This window comes from Lissotriton vulgaris, chromosome 5 (assembly GCF_964263255.1).
Source record: "Lissotriton vulgaris chromosome 5, aLisVul1.2, whole genome shotgun sequence".
Taxonomy (NCBI): domain Eukaryota; kingdom Metazoa; phylum Chordata; class Amphibia; order Caudata; family Salamandridae; genus Lissotriton; species Lissotriton vulgaris.
The window spans coordinates 1,203,518,468-1,203,541,697 of NC_141693.1; the positions used below are offsets into that span (position 1 = coordinate 1,203,518,468).

The window sequence follows — 23,230 nt, forward strand, 5'->3', positions numbered from 1 at the left end:
CACACCTCAGGTCCCTGTGTTTGTGACTGTCTAGAGGAAATGTAAATGTGTTGTATTTGTATAGCGCGAACAGTCACCCGTAAGTATCCCGGCGCTTGTACTCCTACCACAAGGGAACCCCTCCTGGCTTTTCCTTGTGAGGTGTCCACTCCTGGGCATCCCATGGTGAAACCAGGCATCCCTTGTGTATCGGGGGCCGTTGTGGAGACTAAGCAAGCTATTGCCCAGAGTTGCAGCGTGGGGCCCATGCTTAGATTCAGCACTGAGGCGAGAATATCCAGTCAGAGGAATTTAAGCCCGATCCCGCCGAGGCGGGAATCGAACCCTGGTCCCTGGCCAGCACTCTGCATCAAGGTCTGCCGCTCTAACCATTGAGCCACACTTCTCCACTGCACAATGCACAAAGCCATCTGTCACCCACCCCAGAGGTGTATTCAGAAGCAGGTAGAGGCACACAATGGTTAAAGTAGGAAAATGCCAACTTTCTAAAAGTGGCATTTTCAAACTTACAATTTAAAATACAACTTCACCATAAGTTGTGATTTTAAATTGTGAATCTAAAGACACCAAACTCGAAATATCCATCTTGTCCCAATTGTAAATTACACTTGTAAGATGTAGTAAGGTAATCCCAATGTTAACCTGTGAGAAAGATAGCCCTTTCAGTAGTGAAAAACGTATTTAACTGTTTTTCACTACCTGGACATGTAAAACGTGAAAGTACATGTCCAACATTTAAATAACCTGCACCCTACCCTTGAGGATTGTTAGGGCCTAACTTTAGGGTGACATATTTGTACTAAAAAGAATGTTTGGGCCTGACAAGGGGGTTAACTTGCCAGGCTGCAATGGCAGTTAAAACTGCGGACATAGACTCTGCAATGGCAGGCCTGTGACATGTTTTAAAGGGCGACTGAAGTGGAGGGTACAACCAGTGCTGCAGGGCCACTTGTAGCATGTACAGGCTCCGGGCACATAGAGTCCACTTTACTAGGGACTTCTAAATAAATTAATTATGCCAATAGGGACATGCCATAGGATAACTTTTGAAGCCCTGTGCCTCATTCGTAATGTCCTGTACGGTAAGGGAGCGAACAACCACAGATCCAACTTACTTCGGTGCTGTTCTCAGCAAGCCTTACGCTCATCCTCAGCCCACCTGCTCAAAGTTCCTAGGATAAAGAAAGTCAGATGGGGAGACAGGAGTCTCTACCATCTTGGCAGCAAACCTTTGAACTCCTTGCCTTTAGCCTTAAGAGAATGCCAATATTGATATGCAATTCACCTCTCAACTGCAACACATTAAAATTAAACAATGTAGCCACAAAACCTTTGCTTTCATTTCAATCAGAATCCTATCATAAACATCATCACAAGTATGAATTCCATGGGCACAATTAAAATCTTATGAAAAAGTTTTTTTCTCTCACCACACCACAATAAATCTCCTTTTAGAGCATTCAACAACTCAGCTTCACATCACTTTCACACTCATTTCATGGAACCTTTTCTAGCATACTTTCACAAACATTCACTACTCCCACTCCCCACACATTTCAGCAGCCCTACACCCTGCCAACTTTACACAATGTCAAAACAATATCCAATCAAAAAATATACAATTAAACTGTAGGCCAAACAAATAAGTTTAAAGAACTCCCATAGATTTTTCAATTCTTTTCACATTATGTACACACAATTGGCCACACGAAGGTTGTTTCATTTCAATGTGTTGCCATTGAGAGGTGAATTTCATATCAGTATTGGCATTCAGTTGTTTATTGTTGAATTATGTCTCAGCCTTAGTGATTGAAGTCCAAACGCTTTCTTGTTGTTTGGCCTAAAGAGGGCAGGGAAGTTACCAAGGCTTCAGGAAACTAGTTAAGAAACGCTTTTTCGCAAGCTCCTTGTCACAATAGCGATGCTCGAGCTCCCTCCAACCTCCTTGGCAGAACAGCGACGCTAACATTTCTGACTGATCCTTTTCGAGTTCTCCACTTTAGCGCTAAGCCACTTTGCATTTGCATGTTTAAGAAAATTATTAATTACTTTTTACTTACTCACTAATGTTTCAATGTAATTATATGAACAAAGATTTGTGTTTGCTTTCCAACAGAATCAGGAACAACGAAGTCTCCTACAACAACATCATTGTCAACAGTATCAACAGAGTTAAAAGCAACTACAACAGTAACAGCATCGACAATATCACCCACAACATTAACAACCCCAACAACACCCACTACAATAACAACTACATTAATAACACCGACAACAGCAACAACATTACCGACAACCGAAAAAATAACAAGCACCACACCAGAAGGTAACTTCAAATTCTTACTGATCACATGCCATGGTCATGGTACTTTTGTATAGTTGATTATGTTGTAAAGCAATGTCCAGGCAGTGGACTGCACAATTAGGTTATTTGTAGGAATGTACCCCGCAGTGAGGTTAAGTGAATTACTTGAAATTAGATGAGTGACAAACTTGTTATGTGTAAGATGAAGCAGATGTAGATGGACCTATGATTGACTGGAAGAGGAGAATCAAAAAGTGGCATTTGAATGTACCAAAATAGAATTAAAAGCTATACACTATAGGCTGGAAGAGGAGGAAGCTTGATGATACATATAATTCATTTTTCTGCAAACCCTATTTCTCCAAAAATCTGCTCACAATAAATGTTTTACTGTTCAACTTCATAAATTATCTATAGTTCTGTCATTCATTACTGGACACATTTTTCGTCTATTTTGCATGCTATATTTCTGCTAATTACAGATTGTAAAACGTTGGTGTTTGCTTTTTATACAATGTCTACAAGGATATCCCAGATACATTCTGATAAATTATCTGTGAACAGTGTTTTAACTACTAACCTAATAGTTTTCCTTTGAAGGTGTTCAAATAATGCATTTATTTTAATTGTGTAGATGGATTTTAGCATGTTTCTTCCAACATAACTCATATACGCTCATGTATTTATGTTTTTTACATGAATGGACAATATTAGAGTTATAATAACAGACTGTTGATGAAAGAAAGTAAGGTAGAACAGAAGCATGAAACCTTCTATCAAAAGGAAAGTTTTTTTTATTTCCTATGATTTGTTCTAAGTGTTTTGTGTTTAAAAGGGGTGTGTGAGAGCCCAAGACTTAAGAATCCAAGGCAGTTTTAATTAATATAGTGAGCCTCTATAAACTGCAAATTGCATGATAAAGTTTTTGTCTTCAAATGTAATATTACCATCAATATTTAAATACTGTTACTCTTTTATTTTTAATTGGATGAAACAAGCCATGCATCCAATCATTCTGAAATCAGATATTGCTGTGCTGTTCTCTTGGTGGTATGCATCCACCTTCTGCCAGGTATCTGATATCTGCTTATTTCAACCTTCATTAATGTGGTTACTCTTCAACTCTGTGTCAGGACCATCAGACAGATAGGGTCTGCACAACTCTAAGAGCCTGTGGAAAGAGGTTGACAGATTCCAGTAAGAGGAGGACAATATGGAACTTAAAGGCTGGGACAAACAGAACTTAATTGGAGATAGAGAAATCATGGTCACTTGGCCTCTGATTCCAAGATGGCGGAGCGCATCTATAGAGTCACAGATGTTCACACACTATTACAAATCCAAGATGGCACTTCTCGCTACAGGTGATGATAGCATTTCCTATTCGAGTCTTGTAGAAATGGGGGTCTCTAGTTGGCAGAGGTATGCATCTGTCCAAGTAGGAACCACGGCTCTAGTCAGGATAAGTCAAATAAACACACCCTAAATAAACCTGTGTGCAACCTCTGTTCGCTTGCAACAGAGCAGGCAAGCTTAATTTAAGAGACAATGTGTAAAGATTTGGACAACTCTTAATATAGTAAAGCAGTAAAACACCTGATGGGCAGAGTCAATTCTAAAAGTCAAGCTGACCATGATGGGACGCAGGTCCAATTCGAAGCCATGCAGGCCCCGCTCAAACAGTACCTTTACGGAGAAAAAGTATCAACATTGAAGAGCAGCTGCATGGAGCAGAGGAGACAATGCGTTGTCATCGATCAAAGATTTGTAGTCGATGCATTGGTTTCGAGTCACACATTTCTGTCCTGTATTGTTGCCCATCTCCAGGGTATGAGTCCAGCAGGCACAGTGGAGCAGGAGTCCAGCACATCTAGTAGGGTGTCAGCCTGTCAGCAGCACATCAGTCTTTCTCCCTGGCAGTGTCTCCTTGGGACCAATGTGTACTGAGTTGGGAGTCTGAGGGGTCCAGGACTTGTGCCTTCGAACTGGAGGCAGACTTGAAAGAAAGGCCTTTGAAGCACACAAGGGCTCCACCCTTCCCCATTGGGAGAAGTGTGGCTCAGGGGTTAGAGGTGGCAGACCCGGAAGCTGAGATCGGCCCTGGACCAGGGTTCAATTCCCCGCCCCGACAGGGGTTGGGCTCAATAATTCCACTGACTCGATAATTCTCACTCCGGTGCCTACTCGACTCACGGGTTCACACTCTGCGACTCTGGGCAATAGCTTGCTTAATCTCCACAACGGCCCCTCGCGGCGGGATGCCTGGCTTTCACCTTGTGGATACCCTGCCGGGGTATCTCACAGGGGAATACCAGGACGGGTTCCCTAAGCAAGCGCATAGATGCCTGCGATGTGGGCGATTTGCGCTATATAAATACATGTACATTTACATATATAAATACATGTACATTTACATTTTTTGCCCTGACTTTAGACGCACTACAGTGGGGTATGCTGCATTTTGTGTGGGGACAAGCACATCCCTATTTAAGTGCAAAAGTAAGTTCCTCCCTTTTACCCAGCCCATGAAGACCCAATAGCCTGGTGCTGGGCCATCAGCATGTGAATGGCAAACCTCAGGTCCCTGTGTTTGTGACTGTCTAGAGGAAATGCACAAAGCCATCTGTCACCCACCCCAGAGGTGTATTCAGAAACAGGTAGAGGCACACAATGGTTAAAGTAGGAAAATGCCAACTTTCTAAAAGTGGCATTTTCGAACTTACAATTTAAAATACAACTTCACCATAAGTTGTGATTTTAAATTGTGAATCTAAAGACACCAAACTCGAAATATCCATCTTGTCCCAATTGTAAATTACACTTGTAAGATGTAATAAGGTAATCCCAATGTTAACCTGTGAGAAAGATAGCCCTTTCAGTAGTGAAAAACGTATTTAACTGTTTTTCACTACCTGGACATGTAAAACGTGAAAGTACATGTCCAACATTTAAATAACCTGCACCCTACCCTTGAGGATTGTTAGGGCCTAACTTTAGGGTGACATATTTGTACTAAAAGGAAGGTTTGGGCCTGGCAAGGGGGTTAACTTGCCAGGCTGAAATGGTAGTTAAAACTGCGGACATAGACTCTGCAATGGCAGGCCTGTGACATGTTTTAAAGGGCGACTGAAGTGGAGGGTACAATCAGTGCTGCAGGCCCACTTGTAGCATGTACAGGCTCCGGGCAAATAGAGTCCACTTTACTAGGGACTTCTAAATAAATTAAATATGCCAATAGGGACATGCCATAGGATAACATTTGAAGCCCTGTGCCTCATTCGTAATGTCCTGTACGGTGAGGGAGCGAACTACCACAGATCCAACTTACTTCGGTGCTGTTCTCAGCAAGCCTTACGCTCATCCTCAGCACACCTGCTCAAAGTTCCTAGGATAAAGAAAGTCAGATGGGGAGACAGGAGGCTCTACCATCTTGGCAGCAAACCTTTGAACTCCTTGCCTTTAGCCTTAAGAGAATGCCAATATTGATATGCAATTCACCTCTCAACTGCAACACATTAAAATTAAACAATGTAGCCACAAAACCTCTGCTTTCATTTCAATCAGAATCCTATCATAAACATCATCACAAGTATGAATTCCCTGGGCACAATTAAATCACATGAAAAAGTTTTTTTCTCTCACCACACTACAATAAATCTCCTTTTAGAGCATTCAACAACCCAGCTTCACATCACTTTCACACTCATTTCATGGAACCTTTTCTAGCATACTTTCACAAACATTCACTACTCCCACTCCCCACACATTCCAGCAGCCCTACACCCTGCCCACTTTACACAATGTCAAAACAATATCCAATCAAAAAACTATACAATTAAACTGTAGGCCAAACAAATAAGTTTAAAGAACTCCCATAGATTTTTCAATTTTTTTCATATTATGTTCACACAATTGGCCACACAAAGGTTGTTTCATTTCAATGTGTTGCCATTGAGAGGTGAATTGCATATCAGTATTGGCATAGTTGTTTATTGTTGAATTATGTCTCAGCCTAAGTGATTGAAGTCCAAACGCTTTCTTGTTGTTTGGCCTAAAGAGGGCAGGGAAGTTACCAAGGCTTCAGGAAACTAGTTAAGAAACGCTTTTTCTCAAGCTCCTTGTCACAATAGCGATGCTCGAGCTCCCTCCAACCTCCTTGGCAGAACAGCGACGCTAAAATTTCTGACTGATCCTTTTCGAGTTCTCCACTTTAGCGCTAAGCCACTTTGCATTTGCACGCTTTAGAAAATTATTAATTACTTTTTACTTACTCACTAATGTTTCAATTTAATTATATGAACAAAGATTTGTGTTTGCTTTCCAACAGAATCAGGAACAACGAAGTCTCCTACAACAACATCATTGTCAACAGTATCAACAGAGTTAAAAGCAACAACAACAGTAACAGCATCGACAATATCACCCACAACATTAACAACCCCAACAACACCCACTACAATAACAACTACATTAATAACACCTACAACAGCAACAACATTACCGACAACAGAAAAGATAACAAGCACCACACCAGAAGGTAACTTCAAATTCTTACAGATCACATGCCACGGTCATGGTACTTTTGTATAGTTTATTAGGTTGTAAAGCAATGTCCAGGCAGTGGGATGCACAATTAGGTTATTTGTAGGAATGTACCCCGCAGTGACGTAAAGTGAATTACTTGAAATTAGATGAGTGACAAACTTGTTATGTGTAAGATGAAGCAGATGTAGATGGACCTATGATTGACTGGAAGAGGAGAATCAAAAAGTGGCATTTTAATGTACCAAAATAGAATTAAAAGCTATACACTATAGGCTGGAAGAGGAGGAAGCTTGATGATACATATCATTCATTTTTCTGCAAACCCTATTTCTCCAAAAATCTGCTCACGATAAATGTTTTACTGTTCAACTTCATAAATTATCTATAGTTCTGTCATTCATTACTGGACACATTTTTCGTCTATTTTGCATGCTATATTTCTGCTAATTACAGATTGTAAAACATTGGTGTTTGCTTTTTATACAATGTCTACAAGGATATCCCAGATACATTCTGATAAATTATCTGTGAACAGTGTTTTAACTACTAACCTAATAGTTTTCCTTTGAAGGTGTTCAAATAATGCATTTATTTTAATTGTGTAGATGGATTTTAGCATGTTTCTTCCAACATAACTCATATACGCTCATGTATTTATGTTTTTTACATGAATGGACAATATTAGAGTTATAATAACAGACTGTTGATGAAAGAAAGTAAGGTAGAACAGAAGCATGAAACCTTCTATCAAAAGGAAAGTTTTTTTATTTCCTATGATTTGTTCTAAGTGTTTTGTGTTTAAAAGGGGTGTGTGAGAGCCCAAGACTTAAGAATCCAAGGCAGTTTTAATTAATATAGTGAGCCTCTATAAACTGCAAATTGCATGATAAAGTTTTTGTCTTCAAATGTAATATTACCATCAATATTTAAATACTGTTACTCTTTTATTTTTAATTGGATGAAACAAGCCATGCATCCAACCATTCTGAAATCAGATATTGCAGTGCTGTTCTCTTGGTGGTATGCATCCACCTTCTGCCAGGTATCTGATATCTGCTTATTTCAACCTTCATTAATGTGGTTACTCTTCAACTCTGTGTCAGGACCATCAGACAGATCGGGTCTGCACAACTCTAAGAGCCTGTGGAAAGAGGTTGACAGATTCCAGTAAGAGGAGGACAATATGGAAAGGGGCGACCGAATCGGTCCCCCCGAACTTATGGACGAGTGCCTCGATCCCCCCGGGAAGCCATTTTGGGCGGGAGGCGCGTCTCAGCTGGTATGCCCGAAGCGGCGTAGCTGGGGCGCGCTCGTTCCCGCCCTAGAGTGGGCTGGCCTAGACACCGACGCAGCCAGCCACGCCCTCAGGGGCAGGCAGGGGCGGGTATACGCCCGCCCTGAAGACGGATAAAAAGGGACGCAAGACCAGAAGACATCCTCTTGTTCTTGTGCTCTGAAGCTGCACCTCCTCGCTGCATGTGAGCTCGGGACAGAACGAAGAGCCAATTTTGACCCACCCACCAGCCCCTGAAGACAGCCAGTTGTGTATAATAAAGTTGATTAATCTTGTTTTGTTTTCGTTCCCAGGTTGTAGTGCCATGATGATTTTGAGTTAATAAAGAATGTTCGTTTTGAGTATGTTTACCATTAAAGATATTCAGTTAGTGTCGAATTTTGATGTATGCTCTTTCGGTCATAGTGACCAATGTATTCTTAGGTTGATTAGCACTGTCGTATTTATTTTGGTAGGCGGTAAGGTCATGATCGGTGAGCACTAATTAGTAGATCCCTATGAGTGGGCGTCACCCAACACGGATGGGAGCGCTCGGGAGAGGTGGCCATTGGCCCCTCAATGGGGAGGCGGTCCCTTCTAAGGATGGGTCGCCGGAAGTAAAGGAAAGGCGGTCAAGGCCCCTTCCTTTGTAGGAGGGGTTACAGCCCCCTCCTGGGGAATTTCCCGGGGCCAGTGACATCTGCGACGGCAGATGCGGTAAGTTGTGTGGGGTTGGGATAAGGGACACGATACCTTCTAGATACCTCACACGAGTATTCGAACGACCTTTAACTGGCGTCGAATTTTAGGTGCCCCCGTCAAGTCAAGGGAAATTGGTAGTAGTTGCACTTGAGGTACGCCTCCGTGCTGTCGCCCATCCCAAGTGGGAGGGGTAAGTCCGGTTAGGGATCTTGACACCGGTTATGACCTTGCCGTTGGCCCTTAAACGTTAGGTTGTACAATTTCAATATGTCAAGAAATGTTTTGTAGGTTGCTAGTTCGGCTAGGAGAACCTCTGTATTAGAGAATCTGTTAAGGTTAGCCAAACATCGCAATATGGTAATGAAATTGTACATAACATGAAACGTTTAATGTTTTAATTTTGTTTTTAATAAATACGGCCAGGATGGTCACTCCATCCCACTTCCAAAAACTTCAAGAACTGTTTCCGGTTTCACTCCTTTTGGGGATTGTGTTGAGAGGGGGTGGCGGGTATCTCGGCTATATGGAACTTAAAGGCTGGGACAAACAGAACTTAATTGGAGATAGAGAAATCATGGTCACTTGGCCTCTGATTCCAAGATGGCGGAGCGCATCTATAGAGTCACAGATGTTCACACACTATTACAAATCCAAGATGGCACTTCTCGCTACAGGTGATGATAGCATTTCCTATTCGAGTCTTGTAGAAATGGGGGTCTCTAGTTGGCAGAGGTATGCATCTGTCCAAGTAGGAACCACGGCTCTAGTCAGGATAAGTCAGATACACACCCTAAATAAACCTGTGTGCAACCTCTGTTCGCTTGCAACAGAGCAGGCAAGCTTAATTTAAGAGACAATGTGTAAAGATTTGGACAACTCTTAATATAGTAAAGCAGTAAAACACCTGATGGGCAGAGTCAATTCTAAAAGTCAAGCTGACCATGATGGGACGCAGGTCCAATTCGAAGCCATGCAGGCCCCGCTCAAACAGTACCTTTACGGAGAAAAAGCATCAACATTGAAGAGCAGCTGCATGGAGCAGAGGAGACAATGCGTTGTCATCGATCAAAGATTTGTAGTCGATGCATTGGTTTCGAGTCTCACATTTCTGTCCTGTATTGTTGCCCATCTCCAGGGTATGAGTCCAGCAGGCACAGTGGAGCAGGAGTCCAGCAAATCTAGTAGGGTGTCAGCCTGTCAGCAGCACATCAGTCTTTCTCCCTAGCAGTGTCTCCTTGGGACCAGGGTGTAATGAGTTGGGAGTCTGAGGGGTCCAGTACTTGTGCCTTCGAACTGGAGGCAAACTTGAAAGAAAGGCCTTTGAAGCACACAAGGCCTCCACCCTTTTTGCCCTGACTTCAGATGCACTACAGTGTCGTATGCTGCATTTTGTGTGGGGACAAGCACATCCCTATTCAAGTGCAAAAGTAAGTTCCTCCCTTTTACCCAGCCCATGAAGACCCAATAGCCTGGTGCTGGGCCATCAGCATGTGAATGGCACACCTCAGGTCCCTGTGTTTGTGACTGTCTAGAGGAAATGCACAAAGCCATCTGTCACCCACCCCAGAGGTGTATTCAGAAACAGGTAGAGGCACACAATGGTTAAAGTAGGAAAATGCCAACTTTCTAAAAGTTATTCAAGAAGGGGGGATTGGCCCAGCAAGGTTAGGGAAGGAAGGCAGGGCCGATTATTGATAAACAAATAAGATGCGCCTTCGCAACCACTTAGTATGAACAATTACTTTCAATAGAAATAAACGCAAATTAATCCGTTATTCCTAGCCTCAAAGTTAGGCTGCTTTAGTATTTAATCATTTCAACATTTTTGAAAAGAAAAAGGACATGTAATCAACTCAACAGAGAATACATTTTGATGATGACATGCTAACAAAACACAAAGTAACTGAACAGATACAAAATCAATTTGGACATTTGGAGAAAAAATATACACAAAAATCACAATATTTATCAAAAACAGCAACTGTAGCGAGTAGTGATCTAATCAACTACCTAACAAAAACAGTTGAAACCTGATGAAACCATTCTTGCATGTTTACACAATTCATGACACAAAAACTTGCAACTGTTATGATTACAATTACAAAATTGATGCAAAAGGTTTTTTCTTATCACTCGGGATTCAGGCTGTACTTAATGTATTGGCCTGGTATCAAAAACAGTTGCTGTTTTTGATAAATATTGTGATTTTTGTGTATATTTTTTCTCCAAATGTCCAAATTGATTTTGTATCTGTTCAGTTACTTTGTGTTTTGTTAGCATGTCATCATCAAAATGTATTCTCTGTTGAGTTGATTACATGTCCTTTTTCTTTTCAAAAATGTTGAAATGATTAAATACTAAAGCAGCCTAACTTTGAGGCTAGGAATAACGGATTAATTTGCGTTTATTTCTATTGAAAGTAATTGTTCATACTAAGTGGTTGCGAAGGCGCATCTTATTTGTTTATCAACTTTCTAAAAGTGGCATTTTCAAACTTACAATTTAAAATACAACTTCACCATAAGTTGTGATTTTAAATTGTGAATCTAAAGACACCAAACTCGAAATATCCATCTTGTCCCAATTGTAAATTACACTTGTAAGATGTAATAAGGTAATCCCAATGTTAACCTGTGAGAAAGATAGCCCTTTCAGTAGTGAAAAACGTATTTAACTGTTTTTCACTACCTGGACATGTAAAACGTGAAAGTACATGTCCAACATTTAAATAACCTGCACCCTACCCTTGAGGATTGTTAGGGCCTAACTTTAGGGTGACATATTTGTACTAAAAGGAAGGTTTGGGCCTGGCAAGGGGGTTAACTTGCCAGGCTGAAATGGCAGTTAAAACTGCGGACATAGACTCTGCAATGGCAGGCCTGTGACATGTTTTAAAGGGCGACTGAAGTGGAGGGTACAATCAGTGCTGCAGGCCCACTTGTAGCATGTACAGGCTCCGGGCAAATAGAGTCCACTTTACTAGGGACTTCTAAATAAATTAAATATGCCAATAGGGACATGCCATAGGATAACATTTGAAGCCCTGTGCCTCATTCGTAATGTCCTGTACGGTGAGGGAGCGAACTACCACAGATCCAACTTACTTCGGTGCTGTTCTCAGCAAGCCTTACGCTCATCCTCAGCCCACCTGCTCAAAGTTCCTAGGATAAAGAAAGTCAGATGGGGAGACAGGAGTCTCTACCATCTTGGCAACAAACCTTTGAACTCCTTGCCTTTAGCCTTAAGAGAATGCCAATATTGATATGCAATTCACCTCTCAACTGCAACACATTAAAATTAAACAATGTAGCCACAAAACCTCTGCTTTCATTTCAATCAGAATCCTATCATAAACATCATCACAAGTATGAATTCCCTGGGCACAATTAAATCACATGAAAAAGTTTTTTTCTCTCACCACACCACAATAAATCTCCTTTTAGAGCATTCAACAACCCAGCTTCACATCACTTTCACACTCATTTCATGGAACCTTTTCTAGCATACTTTCACAAACATTCACTACTCCCACTCCTCACACATTCCAGCAGCCCTACACCCTGCCCACTTTACACAATGTCAAAACAATATCCAATCAAAAAACTATACAATTAAACTGTAGGCCAAACAAATAAGTTTAAAGATCTCCCATAGATTTGTCAATTTTTTTCATATTATGTTCACACAATTGGCCACACAAAGGTTGTTTCATTTCAATGTGTTGCCATTGAGAGGTGAATTGCATATCAGTATTGGCATTCAGTTGCTTATTGTTGAATTATGTCTCAGCCTAAGTGATTGAAGTCCAAACGCTTTCTTGTTGTTTGGCCTAAAGAGGGCAGGGAAGTTACCAAGGCTTCAGGAAACTAGTTAAGAAACGCTTTTTCTCAAGCTCCTTGTCACAATAGCGATGCTCGAGCTCCCTCCAACCTCCTTGGCAGAACAGCGACGCTAACATTTCTGACTGATCCTTTTCGAGTTCTCCACTTTAGCGCTAAGCCACTTTGCATTTGCACGTTTTAGAAAATTATTAATTACTTTTTACTTACTCACTAATGTTTCAATTTAATTATATGAACAAAGATTTGTGTTTGCTTTCCAACAGAATCAGGAACAACGAAGTCTCCTACAACAACATCATTGTCAACAGTATCAACAGAGTTAAAAGCAACAACAACAGTAACAGCATCGACAATATCACCCACAACATTAACAACCCCAACAACACCCACTACAGTAACAACTACATTAATAACACCTACAACAGCAACAACATTACCGACAACAGAAAAGATAACAAGCACCACACCAGAAGGTAACTTCAAATTCTTACAGATCACATGCCACGGTCATGGTACTTTTGTATAGTTGATTATGTTGTAAAGCAATGGCCAGGCAGTGGGATGCACAATTAGGTTATTTGTAGGAATGTACCCCGCAGTGAGGTAAAAAGAATTACTTGAAATTAGATGAGTGACAAACTTGTTATGTGTAAGATGAAGCAGATGTAGATGGACCTATGATTGACTGGAAGAGGAGAATCAAAAAGTGGCATTTTAATGTACCAAAATAGAATTAAAAGCTATACACTATAGGCTGGAAGAGGAGGAAGCTTGATGATACATATCATTCATTTTTCTGCAAACCCTATTTCTCCAAAAATCTGCTCACGATAAATGTTTTACTGTTCAACTTCATAAATTATCTATAGTTCTGTCATTCATTACTGGACAAATTTTTCGTCTATTTTGCATGCTATATTTCTGCTAATTACAGATTGTAAAACATTGGTGTTTGCTTTTTATACAATGTCTACAAGGATATCCCAGATACAGTCTGATAAATTATCTTTGAACAGTGTTTTAACTACTAACCTAATAGTTTTTCTTTGAAGGTGTTCAAATAATGCATTTATTTTAATTGTGTAGATGGATTTTAGCATGTTTCTTCCAACATAACTCATATACGCTCATGTATTTATGCTTTTTACATGAATGGACATTATTAGAGTTATAATAACAGACTGTTGATGAAAGAAAGTAAGGTAGAGCAGATGCATGAAACCTATCAAAAGGAAAGGTGTTTTTTTTTATTTCCTATGATTTGTTCTAAGTGTTTTGTGTTTAAAAGGGGTGTGTGAGAGCCCAGACTTAAGAATCCAAGGCAGTTTTAATTAACATAGTGAGCCTCTACAAACTGCAAATTGCATGATAAAGTTTTTGTCTTCAAATGTAATATTACCATCACTATTTAAATACTGTTACTCTTTTATTTTTAATTAGATGAAACACGCCATGCATCCAACCATTCTGAAATCAGATATTGCTATGCTGTTCTCCTGGTGGTATGCATCCACCTTCTGCCAGCTATCTGATATCTGCTTATTTCAACCTTCATTAATGTGGTTACTCTTCAACTCTGTGTCAGGACCATCAGACAGATCGGGTCTGCACAACTCTAAGAGCCTGTGGAAAGAGGTTGACAGATTCCAGTAAGAGAAGGACAACATAGAACTTAAAGGCTGGGGCAAACAGAACTTAATTGGAGATAGAGAAATCATGGTCACTTGGCCTCTGATTCCAAGATGGCGGAGCGCATCTATAGAGTCACAGATGTTCACACACTATTACAAATCCAAGATGGCACTTCTCACTACAGGTGATGATAGCATTTCCTATTCGAGTCTTGTAGAAATGGGGGTCTCTAGTTGGCAGAGGTATGCATCTGTCCAAGTAGGTACCACGGCTCTAGTCAGGGTAAGTCAGATACACACCCTAAATAAACCTGTGCGCAACCTCTGTTCGCTTGACACAGGGCAGGCAAGCTTAATTTAAGAGGCAATGTGTAAAGATTTGGACAACTCTTAATATAGTAAAACAGTAAAACACCTGCTGGGCAGAGTCAATTCTAAAAGTCAAGCTGACCATGATGGGACGCAGGTCCAATTCGGAGCCATGCAGGCCCCGCTCAAACAGTACCTTTACGGAGAAAAAGCATCAACATTGAAGAGCAGCTGCATGGAGCAGAGGAGACAATGCGTTGTCATCGATCAAAGATTTGTAGTCGATGCATTGGTTTCGAGTCACACATTTCTGTCCTGTATTGTTGCCCATCTCCAGGGTATGAGTCCAGCAGGCACAGTGGAGCAGGAGTCCAGCAAATCAGTAGGGTGTCAGCCTGTCAGCAGCACATCAGTCTTTCTCCCTGGCAGTATCTCCTTGGGACCAATGTGTACTGAGTTGGGAGTCTGAGGGGTCCAGTACTTGTGCCTTCGAACTGGAGGCAGACTTGAAAGAAAGGCCTTTGAAGCACACAAGGCCTATACCCTTTTTGCCCTGACTTCAGACGCACTACAGTGGGGTATGCTGCATTTTGTGTGGGGACAAGCACATCCCTATTCAAGTGCAAAAGTAAGTTCCTCCCTTTTACCCAGCCCATGAAGACCCAATAGCCTGGTGCTGGGCCATCAGCATGTGAATGGCACACCTCAGGTCCCTGTGCTTGTGACTGTCTAGAGGAAATGCACAAAGCCATCTGTCACCCACCCCAGAGGTGTATTCAGAAGCAGGTAGAGGCACACAATGGTTAAAGTAGGAAAATGCCAACTTTCTAAAAGTGGCATTTTCGAACTTACAATTTAAAATACAACTTCACCATAAGTTGCGGTTTTAAATTGTGAATCTAAAGACACCAAACTCGAAATATCCATCTTGTCCCAATTGTAAATTACACTTGTAAGATGTAATAAGGTAATCCCAATGTTAACCTGTGAGAAAGATAGCCCTTTCAGTAGTGAAAAACGTATTTAAGTGTTTTTCACTACCTGGACATGTAAAACGTGAAAGTACATGTCCAACATTTAAATAACCTGCACCCTACCCTTGAGGATTGTTAGGGCCTAACTTTAGGGTGACATATTTGTACTAAAAAGAAGGTTTGGGCCTGGCAAGGGGGTTAGCTTGCCAGGCTGAAATGCAGTTAAAACTGCGGACATAGACTCTGCAATGGCAGGCCTGTGACATGTTTTAAAGGGCGACTGAAGTGGAGGGTACAATCAGTGCTGCAGGCCCACTTGTAGCATGTACAGGCTCCGGGCACATAGAGTCCACTTTACTAGGGACTTCTAAATAAATTAATTATGCCAATAGGGAAATGCCATAGGATAACATTTGAAGCCCTGTGCCTCATTCGTAATGTCCTGTACGGTAAGGGAGCGAACTACCACAGATCCAACTTACTTCGGTGCTGTTCTCAGCAAGCCTTACGCTCATCCTCAGCCCACCTGCTCAAAGTTCCTAGGATAAAGAAAGTCAGATGGGGAGACAGGAGTCTCTACCATCTTGGCAGCAAACCTTTGAACTCCTTGCCTTTAGCCTTAAGAGAATGCCAATATTGATATGCAATTCACCTCTCAACTGCAACACATTAAAATTAAACAATGTAGCCACAAAACCTCTGCTTTCATTTCAATCAGAATCCTATCATAAACATCATCACAAGTATGAATTCCGTGGGCACAATTAAATCACATGAAAAAGTTTTTTTCTCTCACCACACCACAATAAATCTCCTTTTAGAGCATTCAACAACCCAGCTTCACATCACTTTCACACTCATTTCATGGAACCTTTTCTAGCATACTTTCACAAACATTCACTACTCCCACTCCCCACACATTCCAGCAGCCCTACACCCTGCCCACTTTACACAATGTCAAAACAATATCCAATCAAAAAACTATACAATTAAACTAGAGGCCAAACAAATAAGTTTAAAGAACTCCCATAGATTTTTCAATTTTTTTCATATTATGTTCACACAATTGGCCACACGAAGGTTGTTTCATTTCAATGTGTTGCCATTGAGAGGTGAATTGCATATCAGTATTGGCATTCAGTTGTTTATTGTTGAATTATGTCTCAGCCTTAGTGATTGAAGTCCAAACGCTTTCTTGTTGTTTGGCCTAAAGAGGGCAGGGAAGTTACCAAGGCTTCAGGAAACTAGTTAAGAAATGCTTTTTCTCAAGCTCCTTGTCACAATAGCGATGCTCGAGCTCCCTCCAACCTCCTTGGCAGAACAGCGACGCTAACATTTCTGACTGATCCTTTTCGAGTTCTCCACTTTAGCGCTAAGCCACTTTGCATTTGCACGTTTTAGAAAATTATTAATTACTTTTTACTTACTCACTAATGTTTCAATGTAATTATATGAACAAAGATTTGTGTTTGCTTTCCAACAGAATCAGGAACAACGAAGTCTCCTACAACAACATCATTGTCAACAGTATCAACAGAGTTAAAAGCAACAACAACAGTAACAGCATCGACAATATCACCCACAACATTAACAACCCCAACAACGCCCACTACAATAACAACTACATTAATAACACCTACAACAGCAACAACATTACCGACAACCGAAAAGATAACAAGCACCACACCAGAAGGTAACTTCAAATTCTTACAGATCACATGCCACGGTCATGGTACTTTTGTATAGTTGATTATGTTGTAAAGCAATGTTCAGGCAGTGGGATGCACAATTAGGTTATTTGTAGGAATGTACCCCGCAGTGAGGTAAAGTGAATTACTTGAAATTAGATGAGTGACAAACTTGCTATGTGTAAGATGAAGCAGATGTAGATGGACCTATGATTGACTGGAAGAGGAGAATCTAAAAGTGGCATTTGAATGTACCAAAATAGAATTAAAAGCTATACACTATAGGCTGGAAGAGGAGGAAGCTTGATGATACATATCATTCATTTTTCTGCAAACCCTATTTCTCCAAAAATCTGCTCACGATAAATGTTTTACTGTTCAACTTCATAAATTATCTATAGTTCTGTCATTCATTACTGGACACATTTTTCGTCTATTTTGCATGCCAATTTCTGCTAATTACAGATTGTAAAACGTTGGTGTTTGCTTTTTATACAATGTCTACAAGGATATCCCAGATACATTCTGATAAATTATCTGTGAACAGTGTTTTAACTACTAACCTAATAGCTTTCCTTTGAAGGTGTTCAAATAATGCATTTATTTTAATTGTGTAAATGGATTTTAGCATGTTTCTTCCAACATAACTCATATACGCTCATGTATTTATGTTTTTTACATGAATGGACAATATTAGAGTTATAATAACAGACTGTTGATGAAAGAAAGTAAGGTAGAGCAGATGCATGAAACCTATCAAAAGGAAAGGTGTTTTTTTTTATTTCCTATGATTTGTTCTAAGTGTTTTGTGTTTAAAAGGGGTGTGTGAGAGCCCAGACTTAAGAATCCAAGGCAGTTTTAATTAACATAGTGAGCCTCTACAAACTGCAAATTGCATGATAAAGTTTTTGTCTTCAAATGTAATATTACCATCACTATTTAAATACTGTTACTCTTTTATTTTTAATTAGATGAAACAAGCCATGCATCCAACCATTCTGAAATCAGATATTGCTGTGCTGTTCTCTTGGTGGTATGCATCCACCTTCTGCCAGCTATCTGATATCTGCTTATTTCAACCTTCATTAATGTGGTTACTCTTCAACTCTGTGTCAGGACCTTCAGACAGATAGGGTCTGCACAACTCTAAGAGCCTGTGGAAAGAGGTTGACAGATTCCAGTAAGAGAAGGACAATATAGAACTTAAAGGCTGGGGCAAACAGAACTTAATTGGAGATAGAGAAATCATGGTCACTTGGCCTCTGATTCCAAGATGGCGGAGCGCATCTATAGAGTCACAGATGTTCACACACTATTACAAATCCAAGATGGCACTTCTTACTACAGGTGATGATAGCATTTCCTATTCGAGTCTTGTAGAAATGGGGGTCTCTAGTTGGCAGAGGTATGCATCTGTCCAAGTAGGTACCACGGCTCTAGTCAGGGTAAGTCAGATACACACCCTAAATAAACCTGTGCGCAACCTCTGTTCGCTTGACACAGGGCAGGCAAGATTAATTTAAGAGGCAATGTGTAAAGATTTGGACAACTCTTAATATAGTAAAACAGTAAAACACCTGCTGGGCAGAGTCAAATCTTAAAGTCAAGCTGACCATGATGGGACGCAGGTCCAATTCGAAGCCATGCAGGCCCCGCTCAAACAGTACCTTTACGGAGAAAAAGCATCAACATTGAAGAGCAGCTGCATGGAGCAGAGGAGACAATGCGTTGTCATCGATCAAAGATTTGTAGTCGATGCATTGGTTTCGAGTCATACATTTCTGTCCTGTATTGTTGCCCATCTCCAGGGTATGAGTCCAGCAGGCACAGTGGAGCAGGAGTCCAGCACATCTAGTAGGGTGTCAGCCTGTCAGCAGCACATCAGTCTTTCTCCCTGGCAGTGTCTCCTTGGGACCAATGTGTACTGAGTTGGGAGTCTGAGGGGTCCAGGACTTGTGCCTTCGAACTGGAGGCAGGCTTGAAAGAAAGGCCTTTGAAGCACACAAGGCCTATACCCTTTTTGCCCTGAATTCAGACGCACTACAGTGGGGTATGCTGCATTTTGTGTGGGGACAAGCACATCCCTATTCAAGTGCAAAAGTAAGTTCCTCCCTTTTACCCAGCCCATGAAGACCCAATAGCCTGGTGCTGGGCCATCAGCATGTGAATGGCACACCTCAGGTCCCTGTGTTTGTGACTGTCTAGAGGAAATGCACAAAGCCATCTGTCACCCACCCCAGAGGTGTATTCAGAAGCAGGTAGAGGCACACAATGGTTAAAGTAGGAAAATGCCAACTTTCTAAAAGTGGCATTTCCGAACTTACAATTTAAAATACAACTTCACCATAAGTTGTGATTTTAAATTGTGAATCTAAAGACACCAAACTCGAAATATCCATCTTGTCCCAATTGTAAATTACACTTGTAAGATGTAATAAGGTAATCCCAATGTTAACCTGTGAGAAAGATAGCCCTTTCAGTAGTGAAAAACGTATTTAACTGTTTTTCACTACCTGGACATGTAAAACGTGAAAGTACATGTCCAACATTTAAATAACCTGCACCCTACCCTTGAGGATTGTTAGGGCCTAACTTTAGGGTGACATATTTGTACTAAAAAGAATGTTTGGGCCTGGCAAGGGGGTTAACTTGCCAGGCTGAAATGGCAGTTAAAACTGCGGACATAGACTCTGCAATGGCAGGCCTGTGACATGTTTTAAAGGGCGACTGAAGTGGAGGATACAATCAGTGCTGCAGGCCCACTTGTAGCATGTACAGGCTCCGGGCACATAGAGTCCACTTTACTAGGGACTTCTAAATAAATTAATTATGCCAATCGGGACATGCCATAGGATAACATTTGAAGCCCTGTGCCTCATTCATAATGTCCTGTACGGTAAGGGAGCGAACTACCACAGATCCAACTTACTTCGGTGCTGTTCTCAGCAAGCCTTACGCTCATCCTCAGCCCACCTGCTCAAAGTTCCTAGGATAAAGAAAGTCAGATGGGGAGACAGGAGTCTCTACCATCTTGGCAGCAAACCTTTGAACTCCTTGCCTTTAGCCTTAAGAGAATGCCAATATTGATATGCAATTCACCTCTCAACTGCAACACATTAAAATTAAACAATGTAGCCACAAAACCTCTGCTTTCATTTCAATCAGAATCCTATCATAAACATCATCACAAGTATGAATTCCATGGGCACAATTAAATCTTATGAAAAAGTTTTTTTCTCTCACCACTCCACAATAAATCTCCTTTTATAGCATTCAACAACCCAGCTTCACATCACTTTCACACTCATTTCATGGAACCTTTTCTAGCATACTTTCACAAACATTCACTACTCCCACTCCCCACACATTTCAGCAGCCCTACACCCTGCCAACTTTACACAATGTCAAAACAATATCCAATCAAAAAATATACAATTAAACTGTAGGCCAAACAAATAAGTTTAAAGAACTCCCATAGATTTTTCAATTCTTTTCATATTATGTACACACAATTGGCCACACAAAGGTTGTTTCATTTCAATGTGTTGCCATTGAGAGGTGAATTTCATATCAGTATTGGCATTCAGTTGTTTATTGTTGAATTATGTCTCAGCCTTAGTGATTGAAGTCCAAACGCTTTCTTGTTGTTTGGCCTAAAGAGGGCAGGGAAGTTACCAAGGCTTCAGGAAACTAGTTAAAAAACGCTTTTTCGCAAGCTCCTTGTCACAATAGCGATGCTCGAGCTCCCTCCAACCTCCTTGGCAGAACAGCGACGCTAAAATTTCTGACTGATCCTTTTCGAGTTCTCCACTTTAGCACTAAGCCAATTTGCATTTGCACGTTTAAGAAAATTATTAATTACTTTTTACTTACTCACTAATGTTTCAATGTAATTATATGAACAAAGATTTGTGTTTGCTTTCCAACAGAATCAGGAACAACGAAGTCTCCTACAACAACATCATTGTCAACAGTATCAACAGAGTTAAAAGCAACAACAACAGTAACAGCATCGACAATATCACCCACAACATTAACAACCCCAACAACACCCACTACAATAAAAACTACATTAATAACACCTACAACAGCAACAACATTACCGACAACCGAAAAGATAACAAGCACCACACCAGAAGGTAACTTCAAATTCTTACAGATCACATGCCATGGTCATGGTACTTTTGTATAGTTGATTATGTTGTAAAGCAATGTCCAGGCAGTGGGATGCACAATTAGGTTATTTGTAGGAATGTACCCCGCAGTGAGGTAAAGTGAATTACTTGAAATTAGATGAGTGACAAACTTGTTATGTGTAAGATGAAGCAGATGTAGATGGACCTATGATTGACTGGAAGAGGAGAATCAAAAAGTGGCATTTGAATGTACCAAAATAGAATTAAAAGCTATACACAATAGGCTGGAAGAGGAGGAAGCTTGATGATACATATCATTCATTTTTCTGCAAACCCTATTTCTCCAAAAATCTGCTCACAATAAATGTTTTACTGTTCAACTTCATAAATTATCTATAGTTCTGTCATTCATTACTGGACACATTTTTCGTCTATTTTGCATGCTATATTTCTGCTAATTACAGATTGTAAAATGTTGGTGTTTGCTTTTTATACAATGTCTACAAGGATATCCCAGATACATTCTGATAAATTATCTGTGAACAGTGTTTTAACTACTAACCTAATAGTTTTCCTTTGAAGGTGTTCAAATAATGCATTTATTGTAATTGTGTAGATGGATTTTAGCATGTTTCTTCCAACATAACTAATATACGCTCATGTATTTATGTTTTTTACATGAATGGACAATATTAGAGTTATAATAACAGACTGTTGATGAAAGAAAGTAAGGTAGAACAGAAGCATGAAACCTTCTATCAAAAGGAAAGTTTTTTTTTATTTCCTATGATTTGTTCTAAGTGTTTTGTGTTTAAAAGGGGTGTGTGAGAGCCCAAGACTTAAGAATCCAAGGCAGTTTTAATTAATATAGTGAGCCTCTATAAACTGCAAATTGCATGATAAAGTTTTTGTCTTCAAATGTAATATTACCATCAATATTTAAATACTGTTACTCTTTTATTTTTAATTGGATGAAACAAGCCATGCATCCAACCATTCTGAAATCAGATATTGCTGTGCTGTTCTCTTGGTGGTATGCATCCACCTTCTGCCAGGTATCTGATATCTGCTTATTTCAACCTTCATTAATGTGGTTACTCTTCAACTCTGTGTCAGGACCTTCAGACAGATAGGGTCTGCACAACTCTAAGAGCCTGTGGAAAGAGGTTGACAGATTCCAGTAAGAGGAGGACAATATGGAACTTAAAGGCTGGGACAAACAGAACTTAATTGGAGATAGAGAAATCATGGTCACTTGGCCTCTGATTCCAAGATGGCGGAGCGCATCTATAGAGTCACAGATGTTCACACACTATTACAAATCCAAGATGGCACTTCTCACTACAGGTGATGATAGCATTTCCTATTCGAGTTTTGTAGAAATGGGGGTCTCTAGTTGGCAGAGGTATGCATCTGTCCAAGTAGGTACCACGGCTCTAGTCAGGGTAAGTCAGATACACACCCTAAATAAACCTGTGCGCAACCTCTGTTCGCTTGACACAGGGCAGGCAAGCTTAATTTAAGAGGCAATGTGTAAAGATTTGGACAACTCTTAATATAGTAAAACAGTAAAACACCTGCTGGGCAGAGTCAAATCTTAAAGTCAAGCTGACAATGATGGGACGCAGGTCCAATTCGAAGCCATGCAGGCCCCGCTCAAACAGTACCTTTACGGAGAAAAAGCATCAACATTGAAGAGCAGCTGCATGGAGCAGAGGAGACAATGCGTTGTCATCGATCAAAGATTTGTAGTCGATGCATTGGTTTCGAGTCATACATTTCTGTCCTGTATTGTTGCCCATCTCCAGGGTATGAGTCCAGCAGG

The 23,230-nt window shown here is 40.6% G+C and overlaps 1 protein-coding gene across 1 annotated transcript in view; it reads left to right on the forward strand.

The window, feature by feature from the left end:
- Nucleotides 1-23,230, forward strand: part of LOC147712270 (uncharacterized) — a 53,176-nt gene that overhangs the window by 20,194 nt on the left and 9,752 nt on the right. The window contains exons 7-11 of the mRNA XM_086919611.1: nucleotides 2,117-2,326; nucleotides 6,633-6,842; nucleotides 12,931-13,140; nucleotides 17,065-17,274; nucleotides 21,199-21,408. Coding sequence (XP_086775737.1) covers nucleotides 2,117-2,326; nucleotides 6,633-6,842; nucleotides 12,931-13,140; nucleotides 17,065-17,274; nucleotides 21,199-21,408 — 1,050 coding nt within the window. The remainder of the gene's footprint in view (nucleotides 1-2,116; nucleotides 2,327-6,632; nucleotides 6,843-12,930; nucleotides 13,141-17,064; nucleotides 17,275-21,198; nucleotides 21,409-23,230) is intronic.